The sequence below is a fragment of the Myxine glutinosa genome, chromosome 4 (assembly GCF_964187855.1).
Source record: "Myxine glutinosa chromosome 4, kmMyxGlut1.1, whole genome shotgun sequence".
NCBI lineage: Eukaryota > Metazoa > Chordata > Myxini > Myxiniformes > Myxinidae > Myxine > Myxine glutinosa.
In genome coordinates this window covers 40,912,853-40,935,321 of record NC_136264.1, presented here as the reverse complement: position 1 = coordinate 40,935,321, position 22,469 = coordinate 40,912,853, and the positions used below count along the sequence as shown (strand labels likewise).

The 22,469-nt window shown below is 35.7% G+C and overlaps 3 protein-coding genes across 3 annotated transcripts in view; 2 read left to right on the top strand and 1 right to left on the bottom strand.

The window, feature by feature from the left end:
* The window catches only part of LOC144891592 (uncharacterized), a 64,771-nt gene extending 48,219 nt beyond the window's left edge, over window positions 1-16,552 (top strand). Inside the window, exons 2-3 of the mRNA XM_078775212.1 lie at window positions 15,082-16,262; window positions 16,349-16,552. Of these exons, the coding sequence (XP_078631338.1) occupies window positions 15,082-16,262; window positions 16,349-16,552 (1,385 nt within the window). The remainder of the gene's footprint in view (window positions 1-15,081; window positions 16,263-16,348) is intronic.
* On the bottom strand, window positions 16,549-19,762 carry LOC144891591 (uncharacterized). Its single transcript, XM_078775211.1, has 3 exons — window positions 18,037-19,762; window positions 16,724-17,784; window positions 16,549-16,638 (listed from the first exon to the last, which is right to left on the bottom strand). Exons 1-3 carry the CDS (start codon window positions 19,760-19,762, stop codon window positions 16,549-16,551), a joined length of 2,877 nt encoding a protein of 958 aa, XP_078631337.1.
* Window positions 19,763-19,823: 61 nt separating this feature from the next.
* LOC144891590 (uncharacterized) lies at window positions 19,824-21,547 on the top strand (the record flags this gene model as incomplete). The annotated part of the gene is made up of 2 exons (XM_078775209.1): window positions 19,824-21,101; window positions 21,356-21,547. Coding segments are annotated over 2 exons (1,470 nt in total), but the record flags the coding sequence as incomplete, so codon positions are not given.
* Between the last annotated feature and the right edge of the window lie 922 nt (window positions 21,548-22,469).

Here is a 22,469-nt window from a genome sequence, read left to right as displayed (position 1 = left end):
CTCCTTCTTTGGACTCTCCTTTTCACAAGCAAATGGGAGATCTTTGTGTAGGTTATGAAGTTCCTCTGGATATTTCAAATCAACTTCAAAATAATAACCAACTTTTTCTTTATCCAATTCTTTTTGTGTAGAGATACATACATCTTGTAAAACCTTTTTGTAGTCTTTTTCCTTTACCCATCTAAGTTTTCCATAAGGAAGAGCCTGAGACATTGCCCAGCCATACAGGTTGTTCACGTCATCGTACATCAAGTAAGAACTCTCTTTCGTTGAATCATAATTTGGAAGATATTTGTTATTTGCTTTTGCGTATCTACTCGAGCAGACTTGTGAAATTCCACCTCTTTTTGCCTTTTCAATCATCAAAAGCATATCAACATCGGTTATCAAATCCAAAGCTTGTTTTGTCATTTTCAACATCGCACTCCAGGCCAATCCAGGTGCTGTGTAGTAGTGAGCAGGATCCAATCCATATCCAGTGCGACAAACAGATTTAAAGGCTTCAAATACATCGGCCAATAAAAGCACATCAGTTTTGAGATACAAATCGTGATACTCGCCAAGATTCTTGATGTTATATTTTTCCCAAACATTTTGTGCATGTACATAATCTTTATCAGATATATGACTGTTGTTTAATTTGTTATAGAATTTTTCTTTTGAAGGAAGTTGTGTTTCATTGAATCTCTCAAATGAGTCCATATAGTCATAGGGGTAAATTCCCTTTTGTGTTAGAAAATCTTTATCTAAAAAATACTCTGAAAGACATGGAAACTCTTTTAGATTTTGAACCAAGTTAGCCAATGGACTTGCCATGAATTTAAATGTATCAAGAAATCTGATATGAGTAATAGGAGATGTGTGAATTGTTTTTGTGAATGAAATGTATTTCTGATCCGTGTTTGGAATTGCTGAGATACTTCCAGAAGTCTTTGAGAGTTCCTTGATAAATAGATGTGTATCATAATGAGCGTTGTTATGAAGAAAAACAGGAATGAAAGAGGGGAGTTGATAATTAATATTACAACTTTGATGAGCCGGACCTCTATATTTACCAGTGAGATGACAATGGTCTCTAACCTTTAGACCTTTACCAATTTTCTTCTCACAAATATGACAGGCAACCTTTGGCTGTCTAAATTCGCTTTTTTCTTTACTTGTTAAGGACATTGGTTTATTGGTTTCTCTCATTATCTTGGTTAATCGGACACAGTCTTTTTCTAGTCGTTTCACAAACTCCTCTGGGGTATTTGAGCCTCTATACACCTCTAACTTGTTATATTCATCACCAACGGATGATTTGATATAATAACAAAAACCACAAGGAGTATGTTTTTGATATTTATTTGTGTATGATTCTTTTGGATCTGGAGAAGCAGTATCAATTTTTTCTAAAATACTTTCAAAATCAGCATATATAACAAATGGATGTTTTATTGTTTTCTTTTCATCTTTGAATGTGATCTTTGAGCCTTTTTTAGGCATGTTGATTACCGTTGATTTATGTTCACCACAATAATTTGAATGTTTATCTAATCTTTCTTGTGTATGGAAGAAGTTAAGACAACGCATACAAATATATATTTTATTTGTTATTTTACATACTTGTGGTTTTATTAATTTTGTAATATCTTTGATGTATGTATAATGTGAATTTTCGTCTGAATTAAAATATAGAAGATTAATATGAGTTTGTTTACAATTGTCAGAAAGCTTTAAAACCTGAATGTTGTTTGTTTCTGTTAGACCATAAACATTAACTGATAAATTATTCAAATTTTCAAATTTAGGAATATCATTTAAAGTCATCGGAAACTTTAGATCTTTCGTATTTAATGTATTCTCATATTTTTTATAATGAGATACTCTTTCATCATGAAAATGTGGAGGATGTAAGTGTGCTAGAATAGACCAGAGAAAACATTTATTGTCTTTATTTTTGATATTGATAACTGCTTTTCTATTTTTGATAACACTGGGTAAATCAATGTAAGAAGAAGCTTTTAGAGGATCTGATTTAAGAATATGAATGTCTATGTAAATAATTTTTCCTATATTGAATCCACTTCCTACGATTGAATTATCCACATCTTGCTCTTGTTTAATAAGTTCATCATAGACTCCTGATGTTTTAAAATCTTGATATGAAGATATAAAGTGTGGCTCAGTTCTCATGTATGGTGTATCTATAACTCCTTCGTCCTTTGTCATTTCTAATTTTACTCCCATATAAAATTTAAGTGGTTTCATTTCTTTTAGTGTTTTTTCAATCAACGTTTGAACAGCAGGTTTAACTATTTCTACAGCATCAACTATAGACTCTGGTTCAGGAGGTTTGAAGTTAAAGACTCTTATTTTAATATGTCCTTTGAATGCACCATCAGAGTTTTTAGTTGTGATAAAATTTGATAAATGTTTATTTGTTTAAGATGTATTTCGAAGCCTTTCTTGAGGATATTTTTATTACAGGCAGAACAGTGTTTTGTTTCCTTCTGAATAGGAGATAGTAGGTTAAGTAGATTAAATGTGTGTTTGTTAGTTTTAAGGTGTCTTTTGTATTGTTTATATTCTTGTTCACAAATGTCGCAATACGTTGCTTTGATCATATTTATATAGCAAAATTATACTTAAAGTAAAACACCTTTTTAGAGGTTTTAAAAAATATGAAACTGTGCTTAAAGTAAAACACTTATAGAAGAAAGTGCCTTTTTACAGGCTTTTTATATATGAAACTATACTTAAACTAAAACACTTTTTCACTCAGAATCATCTGAGTCATAACTATCACATGAATACTCAGAATCATACTCAGAGTCATCAATAAAGCTACTCTCATAACTATCATTTGAGCACAAACTATTAGCATCATAACTATCATCTGAGTTTAATGAAATACTATCATCACCATCGTCCGAGTTCAATGAAATACTATCATCACTATTGACCGAGTTCAATAAAATAGTAAAATCTTCACTGCTGTAATGACTCATATTTAATTAGCAGGAAAAATATTCCCATCAATATCTATATACTTTCTTTCATTAACAGATTCAATCTCTACATTTTAAATATCAAAAGTTATCTTTAAATAATCTCTAACTATCATAGAACGAAATGACATTTCACCAGAAATATTAACATCATTCATTTTACTTAGATCTACACCCTTTGGATTATTAAAGTAAATACAAATTTCTCCACGAGTATTGTTGATGGTCTTATTATTCTTTTTCAAAGTATCGCGATCGATCACTTTTTCAAGCTTTGAATAAATTGCCAGGAGTAGAGGAGAAACTTTTGTTAGATTTACTTTAATGGATGTCTTTCCAGGTATAGTTAGAGCTCTTCCTTTAAATGAAATAGAGGGGCTCATGTTATTTTCCATAACTGGTTTTACCCAAAAATTTCCATATTTATCTTTGTTCAATTTAACATCTTTGACATATTTTTCTATATCTTCCACCGAAGTAGAGATTGATTGAAATTTGTCTTTTGTGCTTTGAAACATTGTATTTATTAATGAATAAACTTGCGTTTAGTTTAAGTAAAAATTTACTATATAAATATGATAAGTTCTGAAGGATATTTAGAATTTCCAGACTCTCCATATGATAAATTAGAGAATTGTCTGGCTTGTGATAGAATAGGGCGTAATAATGAGGGTTCATATAAACAATGTATTTTCTGTGATTTAATTTTAATTAATGATAATAAAAAATATAAAAAAATATATAACTCTTTTAAATTGGAACCAAAAATGAATTACTTTACAAGATTAATAAGAGAGATGAATGTTAAGTATTGTGATGATAATACACCATTTCTTTCAAGGGAAGAGTCTATTTGTATTAAGGAAATGTATAAGGGTTTAATGATATTTATTATTCAAAATAATTTTAATGGAAATGTTAATACAAGATACTATATAAATAAAATAATGAATTATTTTGAAATTAAACCCGAACTCAGGATAAAATATAGAGTTTCTAAGATAGCTCAAAAAAAGTTAAATGACTTGTTTTCCAAATATATAAATGAATGATTTTTTACCCGTTTGGGAAAATAAGATAAAATTTAATAACCATAAAAACATTCCAAATTCATTGAGATGTCTAATAGTTGGTTCAAGCGGATGTGGAAAAACCTGTTTACTTTTAAAGATGCTCCTTGGTCCTAATTTTTTAGATTATGATAATTTAATAATTTTTACAAAGTCAAGTTTTCAACCCGAGTATCAACTACTCTCACAGGGTTTTAATGCGGGTCTTAAAAAGGAAGACATTATCGGTTTATTTAAACTTCAAAACAAACTAAATGATTATAATATTGAAGATATAATACAATTATTTTGTGATACACAGAAATCAAAATCAAAACCCATAACTTGTATTCTCAGTGATAATACGGATGATATACCTTCACCTCAAGATTTAGATAAATCAAAAAAGAACCTCGTTATCTTTGATGATTGTGTTAATGAGAGAAACCAAACAGTAATGGATAGCTACTATACAAGAGGGAGACATTCTTCTTGTAATTGTATTTATCTTAGTCAGTCATATTTTCAACACCCTCGGCGCTCAATAAGAAACAATGCCAATACTTTTATTTTATTTAAGTTAAATTCAATAGATGTAAATATTTTTTGGAGAGATAATTGCTCTACGTTATGTAGTAAAAAAGAATTTGAAAATTATATGAAACACACGATTGGAAAATATAAATATATTGTTGTGAAACAAGATGAGATACTAACTGATATTTTACACACATAAATGACAACTATTATAAATTATTAATCTTGTGGGTAAATCTGCTTCAGGAAAGAACTTTCATAAATCTAAACTCTTGAATAGTAAAAATGAAAAGATTGTAAGTTTTTTTTTAAAACACCCTATGATTCGTTTTGTAAGTACTACAACCAGAGCAATGCGACCAGGAGAAGTAGAAGGGAAAGATTATTACTACATTTCAATGGAGAAACATATGCGATTGAGGAACGAAGTTCAAATATTTGAGGAGGTCTCTCTTGGTTCTACAAAATATTCACATTGTAAGAGTGAGTTAAATAAAGTAAAATCTAACGGTGTTGGGATTTTAGAAACGAATCCTGAAGGAATGAGACAAATTATTAAACATTTGTGTGGTGATGGAGTTAAGATTTTATCATTCGGTTTTGATATCAATGAGGAGACTCAACGCAAACGTATGAAAAGCAGAGATACAAGTATTAGTGAAGAAGAAATAACAACTCGTATTAATACCAATAAAGAATTTGATGAAATATTTAAAGAAAAGGATTTATTTCAACACATTTACTATAATGACAAAGAAAAGGAAAATTTTCCCATTGACCTTTACAATTCATTAAATGATATTTTTCAATAAATAAATACAGAAGATGAATGTCAAAGAAAGAGCGAGAAAGTTTAAAGAACATCAAGAGTTGGTTTCAAAAGTTGTAAAGCAACAGGAAGAGATAAAGAAGAAATGGAGACAGAAACTAACTGGTGAAGAAGCCTTTGAAAGAAAACAAGAGAAATTTTTTAAACCACTTTTAAAAACTCAACAAACGATTTCACCTACAGTTCCCACGGTAGAATTTACTCCGAAAAAACTTCAAATGCTCAAAGATTTTAGTCAAATGACAGAGCAAGAACTTGGAGAATTAGAATATGATGATGAAGGATTATTTCGGAAACTGGAGGAGGTAAATCAACCCCCTAATTATGTTGTGGAAGCTCTTCAAAACAATGAATATTCGGTGGGTTCAAAAACCAGAGCAGGTCTCATTCCAACAGAAGAACCAGCACAGTTCCATCTTGTGAAAGAAAAGTTATTGATATTTAATGATAAATTGATGTTCTTAAGTTCTGCTCAACCAAATGTTGAATTAACTCCAAGATTAATGTTTCTTCTAACAAACTCCGGATTCAGCGGTTCAAAATATTTTGATGAACCACTTGATATGGAAAGAGAGGAAGATAGAGAGTATATTGAGTTGCTAAATGCACTTGATTATGGAGTTTCTGTTGCTGGTAAAAGGAAGAAGAATGAGAAGGAGAAACATATTATTGATGCTTTATGTAAGCTTGGTTCGGGTGTTAGTTTCCTTCCAAATGACCCATCACAATTAGTTAATAGGTTATTATTGTTGTTAGGTAGTAAGAAGGCTGGAAACAACAATTGTTTTAATGAAGCATCCGCCATTTTAGATCAGTTGATGAATATGAAAATAATTAATAAATGTCAATACAAAGATATTTTATTAGATATTAAATAAGATGAGAAGCACAATTCTTAGTTTTAATTTCACAATGAGTGATTACACAGCATCATTCCCTTACCCACTACAACTTGACCCCCTTACCTCATATGAGGCTTCTTTGTTGTCAATGGAGACTTACAATACCCTTTTTAATATCACAGAGAAAAACAACAAGTTTAGTTATAATCCAGGAAGTGGATATAAAACTATAACCGTTTCACCCGGAGCTTACGAGATTTCTCAAATATCTTCAGAAGTCTCTCGCCTTATGAAAGAAAAAGGTGATGAACCAAAAAATATTGTAATAGATATTCAAAAACACACTTCAAAATCAACTATTAAACTTAAAAATAATTATAAAGTTGATTTCATGATTGAAAATTCGTTCAGAGAGCTATTGGGTTTCTCTTCAAAAAAGATTGAAAATAACGGGACGTTTTACAGTGATAATGTCATTCAAATATCCTTCGGTATTAATTCATTGTGATTTGATCGATGGTGCTTATAACGATGGAATAAGAACAAATACAATATTTTCATTCAGCGCATACTCAACCCCGATTGGTTATAAATTCAATATGGAACCAAAAAATCTTGTCTATTTACCTGTGTCAGGAAAAACCATATACAGAGTAAATTTTAGGATAACCGATCAAGATAATCGTATGATCTCCTTTAATGAAGAAATTATATCCATCAGAATTCACCTTCGTGAAGTTTTTTTTGATAAATAAATAATGGTTATTGTGAGAAAACACGAGTTGGGAAAATATAAAATAATTACAGGGGATGGGATGTTCCTTTCACCATACTATAAGGGTGAAGGTATGTTTCTTGGTAGAGGATACTATAAACCAAAGAGACAACGGGGTGTGGGACATAAATTTAGAAATAAAGGAGATGGGATAATTGATACTCTTATGGGTATTGGTTCAACCATTCTTAAACATAAAGACCTAATTGGTTCAACTGCTTCTGCCGTGGGAAATGTTGCAGGAGCTATGAAGAGTATAAAAGATGCTCAAAAGGAGTCTCATAAATTACAAGCAATCAAAGAAATTAAAAAAGGTAAAACTCAACTATCTTCACAAGAACGACAAAAAATCATTAAAATACTTGGGTCAGGGTTTCAACAATTTTAATGCTATATAAATACAAGTATGGAAGCAATTGATAGTATCTATGATTTGGATGATACAATTATCATTTCAAACTCCACGAAAAAGGAAGACTATTTTTCGGTAAATGCTATAACAGGAACAGACTGGAATTCAAATGGAACAAAAAGTTTTGAAATAAATAATCAACAAACTTACTTGAATCTCGCTGATAGTTTCTTGCTGTGTAAATTTAAATTCACAAAGGCTGCGAATAACACTAATGCTACACTCGTAAATGATTTCTTCTGGAAAATGTTTGATAGTGTTCGCCTGTATATTGGAACACAAGAGGTTGAAGCGGTTGATTATGTCTCTGCTACATCTGAAATGATGAAATTTACACTATATTCGTTTAGTGATAGAATGGGTAAGGGAGCTGTTGAAGGTTTTATTCCTGATATGTCAACGGGAACAAATGTTGACCCTGGTTATAGTCAAAGGAAGTCAATGTATAATGATGAAACAAAAGTAGAGAATAGTTTTACCGTAGCAGTACCTCTGAAAGGTATATTTGGATTTTGTGATTATGATAAAGTTTTGTATGGTCTTAAAATTAGATTTCAACAACAAAGGAATGATAATGTAAATAGGTTGCTTTTTGGGGCTGAAAATGCTTTTGGCGACAATAATAAATTTGTTATTAATGATTTGTGTTGGTATATTAGTGAATATACTCCTAATCTTAAAACGGAAGAGATGTTAAATAGAAGACTTAACTCAAAGACCCCGCTAAATGTATCATACCTTAAAAGAAGATGTCAACACGTTAAACTGGAACACACTACCTACACTTGGAATTTAGGTGTTCTTCAAGGAAAGCCACGATACCTCTGGCTCATTTTAAAAAAACCAGATGGAGAGGACGGTACTAATAAGAATAATGCGCTGTGTGATAATGCTAAGGTGAAACAACTTCGGGTTTCTCTTGATGGTACATTTTATCCGCGAGATAGATTGGAAATTGATTGGGAAAAAAATGATTATGCGGAAGCCTACAAGTCTTACCAAAAGGTGTGTGAAAGCAACGGTAATAATGATCCTATTTTGGATATGGTTGCGTTTCAAAAACTTTATACAATCTACGCAATTGACCTGAGTTCTCAAAAGGAAACTATAAAGTCTAATAGAGTGGATACTTCTCTATACATTGAAAGAGGAGAGAATGAAGAAGTTAATACATATTGTTTGCTTTTGGAAGAAACAGAATTACAGATTAATACAGATAATGGTGTTATGATTAATATCACATAGGTTTTTTCTCATAAATAAATGGTAGGGGTATATGTTAATCAAATCAATCTTAATAAATTAACATCTTGTATTCAAAATCAAAAGCCTTGTATTATTAATGTTAATACAATTCAAAGAAAAGGAGCTGTAAGAATTGATGTTTTACTCACACACACACAAGTTAAAACACTAAATGATACTGGTTCACTTAAAATTAAAATGACAAAACCTATGTTAAAGAAATATTCAATAGACGAGTCAAGAGGAGGATTTCTCCCGTTTCTAATTCCTTTATTTGCTGGTTTAAGTGTGGTGGGAGCATTGACTGGTGGTATTTCAGCAACGGTAAAAACTGCTAACGAAAGGAAGGCACAACTAAAAGCTCAAAAAGAATTGGAAAGACATAACAAGGAGTTGGAGAAACAAATTAGTGGAAGTGGTGTAATTGTAGATTTTGCTCAAAAACTTGAAAGTCTACCTGATAAAGCTAGATTGTTGGTTGGAGATATGCTTTCCTCTATCGCTCAAGCCGGTGTTAAACTAACTAAACGGGGGTAATGGATTGTATCTTTCTCATAAATAAATGAATAAATGGTTTAAACAATTTGGAAAGAATACAACGTCAAATATAGAACTAGCTAAGTATTGTAAAACACTAAAAATTGATAATGTGGTTATTTGTATAAGAGATGAAATAATACATATAAATAAGAATACAAAGAATATTATTATGAATTTAGACACACAGAATGGTTCTCATTGGGTTTGTATTCATAATAGTCAGGATAAATATTATTTTGATAGTTATGGTATGCCACCACCTGTTGAAGTAATACAATTCTTACAGAATGGTGTTTATCAAACATTTCAAGTTCAAGAAATTAATTCTAAATGTTGTGGTCAATTATGTTTATATGTATTATTTCAACTCAACAATAATGAAAATTTTTATGATATCATTTTAAATCTAATATAAATGACCTATGTTGGAAAAGATGGTTCTATCTTTGGAAAATCCTCTCAGGATATTGATTTATCAAATTATTATACAAAGGCACAGGCTGAACGACAAAAATACAGTATAGGTAAAAATATTAATATGAAGAATACTTATAAATTAATCAATTATCCAAACCCTACAGATGCGAATGACTTAATTAGATTCAGTGATTTATCACAATATATATTTTTAAATAAAACAGCACGTTTTGTTAAACAAGTAAAATTTACAACCACAACACCTGGTTATACTGACCATACACCTTTCCTCATTGAATTTAACTACCTGCTTACAATTGAATTTTATAAAGAAGGACATATAGTTAATATGCGAATTAATAAATGGGGGTATGATATGCCTGATTTAGGGTATAATTGGTATTTTTCAATAAACCTAGAAGACCTACATGATTTGAATCAGTCTCGTAAAGAAGATTATTATCCGCTTGGCGAGGATAAGGATTTATGTGGAAGTACAATTAGTAAACAACAAATACATGATTTTAAGAAAAGAAAAATATATGATAGTATAGCGATGGTTAGCATGACAAAGAAGGAAGATAATGAGATAAGGATAGAAAGCCGAGGAATACACACCGATTTGGTAGTGGGAAGATGGGGTGGTATTACCTGTCATAATATTAATCTCACATATATTTCTGATACATAAATGGCAGGAAAAAGACTACAAGAGAATTATAATTTTTGTATTCAGGGATACCTACAAGAAAAGGGTGCTCGGTATTACATACCTTATGATTTGGAGCATATACATGGAAATTCTGTCATAAAAAACTGGCCTTATACTGATATTGCTAAACCCACAAATAGAGACTTGTTTAAAATATTAAATAAAAATGAACTTCTCAAAGTTATGAAATATAAAACTCTTTTAGAAATCGTCAACAAATCTTATTGGTATCCTATTATGAGAAAAATAATTATAGATACAAGAATATCTCAAAATCCAGATGAGTATATGTATAATATTCTTTGGGGCTCAAGCTCAAGGGTAGCAAGGGATGAGGAAGGAGTTGAAGAAGAGAAGGAGGAAAGAGAGAAGGAGGAGAAGGAGGAAAGGGAGAAAAAGGAGAAGGAGGAAAGGGAGAAAAAGGAGAAGGAGGAAAGGGAGAAAAAGGAGAAGGAGGAAAGGGAGAAAAGGGAGAAGGAGGAAAGGGAGAAAAGGGAGAAGGAGGAGAGGGAGAAAAAGGAGGAGGAGGAGAGGGAGCAAAGAGAGAGGGAGGAAAAATATAAAAAGATGGAAATCAGTGAGATTCGTAAAAGATTGAGTGTATTACAGCAAATAAATCAATCTCAACGCACCGAAGAGGAAAATAAAGAATTAACGACTCTTACTAAGATAATGATTTTAAAAATGGTTGAGATGAGTTCAGCGAGGAGATTTACATGAAGAAGACAAAGATTATGTGGTTGATGATGCTATTGACTTTAGTTAGTTTTTATTTGTAAATAAATGGAGGAGAGAGTGAAGGCATTCCTAAGGATTCTTTATGTTTTAAAAATGAAGATAGAAATGTATATGTTGAAAACCAAAAAGGTTTTGATACTCTGTCGGACTTTTTCTGATAAATAAATATGAGTTATTGTCTCAAATGTAAAAAGAAAACTAAATCTAAAAATATCTCTGATGTTAAAGCTAAAAATAATAGAGTTTATCAAAAAGGAATATGTGAAGTGTGTGGCTCTAAAAAGTGCCAATTCATCTCTCCTAAAAGTGGAGGAGACATACAAAAGTTTCTGTCAGGAAGTAAATTTACAACAACTGGAATTCCTGGGGAACTACATCTACCTGGATATTCTTTCTGTGGTCCAGGAACAAACTTGGATAAAAGATTAGATGAGGCTGACAATCCCAAACCTTGGTCTAAGCCTATAAATAGGGTTGATGAAGTGTGTATGAAGCATGATATTGCTTATGGGAATACCACTACATTGGATGAAAAACATGAAGCAGACAGAGAAATGTTGTATAATTTGTCTTTGATACAAAATCCTACGTTGAGAGAGAAAGTTGATAGGTTTATTGTGAAAAAAATGATAAGTGCTAAATTGAAACTTGGTCTTGGTTATTCCTCAAAAAACTATTAGGCTCTAATGATGTCATCAAGACTGAGGAGCTTTTGGCTAAAGAATTACACAAACCAATAATCACCAAGTTTAAAAGAAGGAAGGTTTATTCCAAAGACACTGACCACATATGGTCTGCTGATTTAATCGAACTAAATAATGATAAGGGATACAGGTATGCTTTAACCGTTATTGATTTGAGGAGTAGATTTGCCTGGGTTGTTCCTTTGAAAAACAAGAGAGGTGATACTTTAATGTTAGCCTTCCAACAAATATTTAATAAAAGTAAAAGAAAACCAAAGAAGTTATGGACTGACGAGGGAACAGAGTTCTATCACAAAATATTTATGAAATTTCTAAAGGGGGAGGGTATTAAATTATACAGCACCTTTAATGAAGGAAAAGCAGTTGTTATTGAGCGTTTTAATCGCACTTTATAAGAGAAATTATATAAAAAATTCACACAACTCAGTTCTCAACAATGGGTGTATTTAATTCAGAATATTGTCGATAATTACAATAATACAGTTCATTCATCAACAAAATCAAAACCATCAGAAACATTTACAAAATTAGAATATGAAAAGCAGATTAATTTGAGAAAGCCCAAGTTCAAAGTTGGTGATATTGTAAGAATATACAAATGGAAAAGCCATTTTGAAAAAGGTTATACACAAAAATGGACTCGTGAATTATTTAAAATTGTTGATATAATGGATACAGTCCCTTGGACTTACAAATTATATGATATGAATGGGGAAGAAATATTAGGGGCATTTTATTCACAAGAATTACAAAAAACAAAGCTAATAATTCATTAAACAACATTTCTATTCACCCCACCCAGATTAGCTAATTTAATTAGTGTTAATTAAAAAAAATTAAATAAATAAAAATCATAAGCCACACCCACACAGACCACACCCACACAGACCCCGCCCACACAGACCACGCCCACACAGACCCCACCCACACAGACCCCGCCCACACAGACCACACACATCATCCCCCACCCCCAGTGCGTCCCCCACCCTTGATCCCCCCTCATCCCACCCCCACCTTCCCCACACACACAAGAGGGGAGGGGTGGGATGAGGGGGGGGTCAAGGGAGGGGGACGCATCTTCCCGTCCTTTTTCCTTTATTCTCTTTTTGTAATTAAGAATTAAATAATTGTAAACAAAACAAATATATATAAATATTAAAAACATTAAAATCTTTATATTATTAAAACATTTTTCTTCTTCTCCCCAGCACAAATCATCAATCTCTTCCCAACATAAGTCGAAGGTAGTTTCAACAACAGCAGATGTCTTCAGGTTTTGAATCTCTTTCTGTTAAAGACAAGAGGGGAGAGATATTTATTTCATATTTACGTTCCATGTCAAAGCGTCTTTGAGTTTCTTGAAAAGCGCTACACAAAATAAATGTATTATTATTATTATTATTAATATAGGGTAAAGCAAGGAGAGAAATATATGAATGATATATTTATGGTCGGATGCCCTTCCTGACACCAACCCTGAATCACCTCTTACGATGCGCAGGGATATGGTGTACCTATTATAAACGGTGTACCACACACACACGTACACACATGCTTACCTCGAAAAAATCAAGCTTAGCGTCAAGATCGTTGAGTTGAAAATGTAGAGTATCACAGGTTGGTAGGAAATAACCACTCCTTGGGAGATCAAAATCATCCCACTCAAAATTTTGGTCTTCGAGGTTAATACTGCAAACAAAATAAGGAGAAATTACTATGCTGAAGTAAGCCTGACAAAACATCACACACATGCACATGCACACACACACACACACATACACATACACACACATACACATTCACAGATACATACACACATACACATACACACACATACACACACACACACATACACACACATACACACACGAACACACACACACACATACACACACGAACACACACACACACATACACACACACGCACACACACACACATACACACACACACACATACACACACGAACACACACACATGCACACACATTCACACATACACACACATGCACATTCACAGATACATACACACATACACATACACACACACACACATACACACACGAACACACACACATACACACACACACATACACATACACACATACACACACACACACTAAGGCAGCGTCATTTAACACCAACGTATTTTATTAAGTATCATACCTTTCACATGAATCCTCTAAGAACGGTGAAACAGGCAGGTTGTTCAAGTTCAGTTCGTTGTGAATCTCTTGAGGAAAAACTTGATATTCTGCCAGGTTATTCACAATATTCGCATTGCTGTAATAATGATAAAGGGGGATTAAGTCATGAGTTGTATAATTAATCACATACAAAAGTCTCATTGAACACTTTAATTCTGAATGAAACTTACCAAAGTCCTGGTGAGTTGATATACTCTTCATCAGAGTAAAGGCTGAAGTAAGACTTGTTGTCATTCAGATCCATCGATTCCTAATGTTCAAAACTGTATTCAACATGGCTTTTATAATGTAAAATTTATTTCGGGAAGGGAAGTGCTGCCTGTCGACATTTCGAGGAAATTCAGGGTGTGTGTGAAAACAGGAAACGAAACAATGGAGATTTCTGGGAAGTGATTCAAGTTTTATCGCAAGTCATTTCTCAAAAGTGAGGAGATTTAAAGAAAAACCGGTTTTTTTGTATGGTAATATCTTGAAAAAGAATCAGACTTAAACATTTTCTTTCTTAAAGCTAATGTTAGTGTTAAAAAAGTAAAAAAAGTTAATGAAAAAATTAAATTATTTCCCACACATAAACAAATATTTGTAGGATCGATGTTTGAGTGGTCTACTCAGGATCATTGATAGCAAGAGTACCATAAGACCATAGGTGTCAAAAGGTTAAAAGGTTCATAAAGAGGTGAGAGGAAAATTAACATGTAAGTGAATGGGTCGATGTTTGAGTGGGTCAAAGATAATCTGCCAGATGATATGTAGAAGAAGGATTATAGGTCTATAAGGGAAAACAAATATTTGTAGTGTTTGAGTGGTCTAATGAATAACATTAAAAATAGGTACTGTAGACAAAAGGTTCATAAAGATTAGGGTGGGAGAAATAGAGGTGTTAATGGGCAATGAGGTCAAGAGAACACGTAAGTCAATGGGAAAATGAGTGTCCCAGAAGCAACATATATACACTACTCCCAACACCAACCCCAAAGGAACTTAAGCTATAAAACTGTTTGAGTTAATTAGTGTGGTGATGATGTAGAACATTCTTTATGGGCCAAATAACCTCCTGAACTAAACTTCCTTCTGTATCCATGTGTAGTAGAGGGATCAACATCAGCTACCTCACCAACAAATGGCACAACAATACCTGGACAAACAACACCTGTATCAACAACATCACAAACAAGTTCCATTCCCAGTACGACACCTTCCCAATCTTCATCTTCTGTAACATCATCAACGTCATCAACAAACACAGCTTCTAAACCAACACCTGGATCAACAACACCTGGACCAACAACACCTGTATCAACAACAACACAAACAAATTCCATTCCCAGTACAACACCTTTCCAATCTTCATCGTCTGTAACATCATCAACCTCATCAACAAACACAGCTTCTACACCAACACCTGGATCAACAACACCTGGATTAACAACATTACATACAAGTTCCATTTCCAGTTCGACACCTTCACAATCTTCAACGTCTGTAACATCATCAACCTCATCAACAAATACAGCTTCTAAACCAACACCCGGATCAACAACACCTGGATCAACAACATCACATACAAGTTCCATGTCCACTACGACACCTTCCCAATCTTCATCGTCTGCAACATCATCAACCTCATCAACAAACACAGCTTCGACACCAACACCTGGACCAACAACACCTGTATCAACAACATCACAAACAAGTTCCATTCCCACTAGGACACCTTCCCAATCTTCATCTTCTGTAACATCATCAACCTCATCAACAAACACAGCTACTACACCATCAGCTGGATCAACAACATCTGCATCAAGAACACCTGCATCAACAACACCACAAAAAAGTTCCATTTCCACTACCACATCTACCCAATCTTCATCTTCTGTAACATCATCAAACTCATCAACAAATACAGCTACTACACCAACACCTGGATCAACAACACCTGGATCAACAACACCTGGATCAACAACATCACAAACAAGTTCCATTTCCAGTACGACACCTTCCCAATCTTCATCGCCTGCAACATCATCAACGTCATCAACAAATACAGCTTCTAAACCAACACCTGGATCAACAACACCTGGATCAACAACACCACAAACAAGTTCCATTCCCAGTACGACACCTTCCCAATCTTCATCGCCTGTAACATCATCAACGTCATCAACAAATACAGCTTCTAAACCAACACCTGGACCAACAACACCTGTATCAACAACACCACAAACAAGTTCCATTCCCAGTACGACACCTTCCCAATCTTCATCCTCTGTAACATCATCAACCTCATCAACAAATACAGCTTCTACACCAACACCTGGACCAACAACACCTGTATCAACAACACCACAAACAAGTTCCATGTCCACGACGACACCTTCCCAATCTTCATCGTCTGTAATATCATCAACCTCATCAACAAATACAGCTTCTACACCAACACCTGGACCAACAACACCTGTATCAACAACACCACAAACAAGTTCCATGTCCACGACGACACCTTCCCAATCTTCATCGTCTGTAATATCATCAACCTCATCAACAAATACAGCTTCTAAACCAACACCTGGACCAACAACACCTGTAGCAACAACACCACAAACAAGTTCCATTCCCAGTACGACACCTTCCCAATCTTCATTTTCTGTAACATCATCAACCTCATCAACAAACACAGCTTCTACACAAACACCTGGACCAACAACACCTGTAGCAACAACACCACAAACAAGTTCCATTCCCAGTACGACACCTTCCCAATCTTCATCGTCTGTAACATCATCAACCTCATCAACAAATACAGCTTCCAAACCAACACCTGGACCAACAACACCTGGATCAACAACACCACAAACAAGTTCCATTCCCAGTACGACACCTTCCCAATCTTCATCGTCTGTAACTTCATCAACCTCGTCAACAAATACAGCTTCTAAACCAACACCTGGATCAACAACACCTGGAGCAACAACATCACATACAAGTTCCATTCCCAGTATGACACCTTCCCAATCTTCTTCTGCTGTAACATCATCAACCTCATCAACAAACACAGCTTCGACACCAACACCTGGACCAACAACACCTGTATCAACAACACCACAAACAAGTTCCATTTCCACTACGACACCTTCCCAATCTTCATCGCCTGTAACATCATCAACCTCATCAACAAATACAGCTTCTAAACCAACACCTGGATCAACAACACCTGGACCAACAACACCTGTATCAACAACACCACAAACAAGTTCCATTTCCACTACGACACCTTCCCAATCTTCATCGTCTGTAACATCATCAACCTCATCAACAAATACAGCTTCTAAACCAACACCTGGATCAACAACACCTGGATCAACAACATCACAAACAAGTTCCATTTCCAGTACGACACCTTCACAATCTTCATCGTCTGTAACATCATCAACCTCATCAACAAATACAGCTTCTAAACCAACACCTGGATCAACAACACCTGGACCAACAACAGCTGGACCAACAACACATGGACCAACAACACCTGTATCAACAACACCACAAACAAGTTCCATTTCCACGACGACACCTTCCCAATCTTCATCGCCTGTAACATCATCAACCTCATCAACAAATACAGCTTCTAAACCAACACCTGGATCAACAACACCTGGACCAACAACACCTGTATCAACAACACCACAAACAAGTTCCATTTCCACGACGACACCTTCCCAATCTTCATCGTCTGTAACATCATCAACCTCATCCACAAATACAGCTTCTAAACCAACACCTGGATCAACAACACCTGGATCAACAACATCACAAACAAGTTCCATTTCCAGTACGACACCTTCACAATCTTCATCTTCTGTAACATCATCAACCTCATCAACAAATACAGCTTCTACACCAACACCTGGACCAACAACACCTGTATCAACAACACCACAAACAAGTTCCATGTCCACGAAGACACCTTCCCAATCTTCATCGTCGGTAATATCATCAACCTCATCAACAAATACAGCTACTACACCAACACCTGGATCAACAACACCTGGATCAACAACACCTGGATCAACAACATCACAAACAAGTTCCATTCCCAGTACGACACCTTCCCAATCTTCATCTTCTGTAACATCATCAACCTCATCAACAAACACATCTTCTACACCAACACCTGGACCAACAACACCTGTAGCAACAACACCACAAACAAGTTCCATTCCCAGTACGACACCTTCCCAATCTTCATCGTCTGTAACATCATCAACCTCATCAACAAATACAGCTTCTACACCAACACCTGAATCAACAACACCTGGATCAACAACATCACATACAAGTTCCATTTCCAGTACGACACCTTCCCAATATTCTTCTGCTGTAACATCATCAACCTCATCAACAAATACAGCTTCGACACCAACACCTGGACCAACAACACCTGTATCAACAACACCACAAACAAGTTCCATTTCCACTACGACACCTTCCCAATCTTCATCGTCTGTAACATCATCAACCTCATCAACAAATACAGCTTCGAAACCAACACCTGGATCAACAACACCTGGATCAACAACATCACATACAAGTTCCATTCCCAGTACGACACCTTCACAATCTTCATCGTCTGTAACATCATCAACCTCATCAACAAATACAGCCTCGAAACCAACACCTGGATCAACAACACCTGGATCAACAACACCACAAACAAGTTCCATTCCCAGTACGACACCTTCACAATCTTCATCTTCTGTGACATCATCAACCTCATCAACAAATACAGCTTCTAAACCAACACCTGGATCAACAACACCTGGATCAACAACACCTGGATCAACAACGTCACATACAAGTTCCATTTCCAGTACGACACCTTCACAATCTTCATCTTCTGTAACATCATCAACCTCATCAACAAACACAGCTTCGACACCAACACCTGGACCAACAACACCTGTATCAACAACACCACAAACAAGTTCCATTTCCAGTAAGACACCTTCCCAATCTTCATCGCCTGTAACATCATCAACCTCATCAACAAATCCAGCTTCTAAACCAACACCTGGATCAACAACACCTGGATCAACAACATCACAAACAAGTTCCATTCCCAGTACGACACCTTCACAATCTTCATCGTCTGTAACATCATCAACCTCATCAACAAATACAGCTTCTAAACCAACACCTGGACCAACAACACCTGTATCAACAACACCACAAACAAGTTCCATTTCCACTACAACACCTTCCCAATCTTCATCGCCTGTAACATCATCAACCTCATCAACAAATCCAGCTTCTAAACCAACACCTGGATCAACAACACCTGGATCAACAACACCTGGATCAACAACACCTGGATCAACAACACCACAAACAAGTTCCATTCCCAGTACAACACCTTCCCAATCTTCATCGCCTGTAACATCAACCTCATCAACAAATACAGCTTCTACACCAACACCTGGACCAACAACACCTGTATCAACAACACCACAAACAAGTTCCATTTCCACTACGACACCTTCCCAATCTTCATCGCCTGTAACATCATCAACCTCATCAACAAACACAGCTTCTAAACCAACACCTGGATCAACAACACCTGGACCAACAACACCTGCATCAGCAACACCACAAACAAGTTCCATTTCCACTACGACACCTTCACAATCTTCATCGTCTGTAACATCATCAACCTCATCAACAAATACAGCTTCTAAACCAACACCTGGATCAACAACATCACAAACAAGTTCCATTCCCAGTACGACACCTTCACAATCTTCATCTTCTGTAACATCATCAACCTCATCAACAAATACAGCTTCTAAACCAACACCTGGACCAACAACACCTGGATCAACAACATCACAAACAAGTTCCATTTCCAGTACGACACCTTCACAATCTTCATCTTCTGTAACATCATCAACCTCATCAACAAATACAGCTTCTACACCAACACCTGGATCAACAACACCTGGATCAACAACATCACATACAAGTTCCATTTCCAGTACGACACCTGCACAATCTTCATCTTCTGTAACATCATCAACCTCATCAACAAACACAGCTTCTACACCAACACCTGGACCAACAACACCTTTATCAACAACATCACATTCAAGTTCCATTCCCAGTACGACACCTTCCCAATCTTCATCGTCTGTAACATCATCAACCTCATCAACAAATACAGGTTCTACACCAACACCTGGATCAACAACACCTGGATCAACAACAACACATACAAGTTCCATTTCCAGTACGACACCTTCCCAATCTTCATCTTCTGTAACATCATCAACCTCATCAACAAATACAGCTTCTACACCAACACCTGGATCAACAACACCTGGATCAACAACACCACAAACAAGTTCCATTCCCAGTACGACACCTTCCCAATCTTCATTCTCTGTAACATCATCAACCTCATCAACAAATACAGCTTCTACACCAACACCTGGACCAACAACACCTGGATCAACAACACCACAAACAAGTTCCATTTCCAGTACGACACCTTCACAATCTTCATCGTCTGTAACATCATCAACCTCATCAACAAATACAGCTTCTAAACCAACACCTGGATCAACAACACCTGGATCAACAACATCACATACAAGTTCCATTTCCAGTTCGACACCTTCCCAATCTTCATTCTCTGTAACATCATCAACCTCATCAACAAACACAGCTTCCAAACCAACACCTGGATCAACAACACCTGGACCAAAAACACCTGGATCAACAACACCTGGATCAACAACACCACAAACAAGTTCCATTTCCACGACGACACCTTCCCAATCTTCATCGTCGGTAATATCATCAACCTCATCAACAAATACAGCTACTACACCAACACCTGGACCAACAACACCTGGATCAACAACACCTGGATCAACAACATCACAAACAAGTTCCATTCCCAGTACGACACCTTCCCAATCTTCATCTTCTGTAACATCATCAACCTCATCAACAAACACATCTTCTACACCAACACCTGGACCAACAACACCTGAAGCAACAACACCACAAACAAGTTCCATTCCCAGTACGACACCTTCCCAATCTTCATCGTCTGTAACATCATCAACCTCATCAACAAATACAGCTTCTACACCAACACCTGGATCAACAACACCTGGATCAACAACACCTGGATCAACAACATCACAAACAAGTTCCATTTCCAGTACGACACCTTCACAATCTTCATCTTCTGTAACATCATCAACCTCATCAACAAATACAGCTTCGAAACCAACACCTGGATCAACAACACCTGGATCAACAACACCTGGATCAACAACATCACATACAATTTCCATTCCCAGTACGACACCTTCACAATCTTCATCGTCTGTAACATCATCAACCTCATCAACAAATACAGCCTCGAAACCAACACCTGGATCAACAACACCTGGATCAACAACACCACAAACAAGTTCCATTCCCAGTACGACACCTTCACAATCTTCATCTTCTGTAACATCATCAACCTCATCAACAAATACAGCTTCTAAACCAACACCTGGATCAACAACACCTGGATCAACAACACCTGGATCAACAACGTCACATACAAGTTCCATTTCCAGTACGACACCTTCACAATCTTCATCTTCTGTAACATCATCAACCTCATCAACAAACACAGCTTCGACACCAACACCTGGACCAACAACACCTGTATCAACAACACCACAAACAAGTTCCATTTCCAGTAAGACACCTTCCCAATCTTCATCGCCTGTAACATCATCAACCTCATCAACAAATCCAGCTTCTAAACCAACACCTGGATCAACAACACCTGGATCAACAACATCACAAACAAGTTCCATTCCCAGTACGACACCTTCACAATCTTCATCGTCTGTAACATCATCAACCTCATCAACAAATACAGCTTCTAAACCAACACCTGGACCAACAACACCTGTATCAACAACACCACGAACAAGTTCCATTTCCACTACGACACCTTCCCAATCTTCATCGCCTGTAACATCATCAACCTCATCAACAAATCCAGCTTCTAAACCAACACCTGGATCAACAACACCTGGATCAACAACACCTGGATCAACAACACCTGGATCAACAACACCTGGATCAACAACACCACAAACAAGTTCCATTCCCAGTACGACACCTTCCCAATCTTCATCGCCTGTAACATCAACCTCATCAACAAATACAGCTTCTACACCAACACCTGGACCAACAACACCTGTATCAACAACACCACAAACAAGTTCCATTTCCACTACGACACCTTCCCAATCTTCATCGCCTGTAACATCATCAACCTCATCAACAAACACAGCTTCTAAACCAACACCTGGATCAACAACACCTGGACCAACAACACCTGCATCAGCAACACCACAAACAAGTTCCATTTCCACTACGACACCTTCACAATCTTCATCGTCTGTAAAA

Coding starts and splice junctions, on each gene's coding strand:
- LOC144891591 (XM_078775211.1), bottom strand. CDS start 19,762: ATGGAACTTGTTTGTGATGTTGTTGATCCAGGTGTTGGTTTAGAAGCT. Junction 17,785..18,036: donor TCCAGGTGTTGTTGATCCAG/GTGTTGTTGATC, acceptor TTGTTGATCCAG/GTGTTGTTGATCCAGGTGTT. Junction 16,639..16,723: donor TCGTACTGGGAATGGAACTT/GTTTGTGGTGTT, acceptor ATGATGTTACAG/AAAATGAAGATTGGGAAGGT.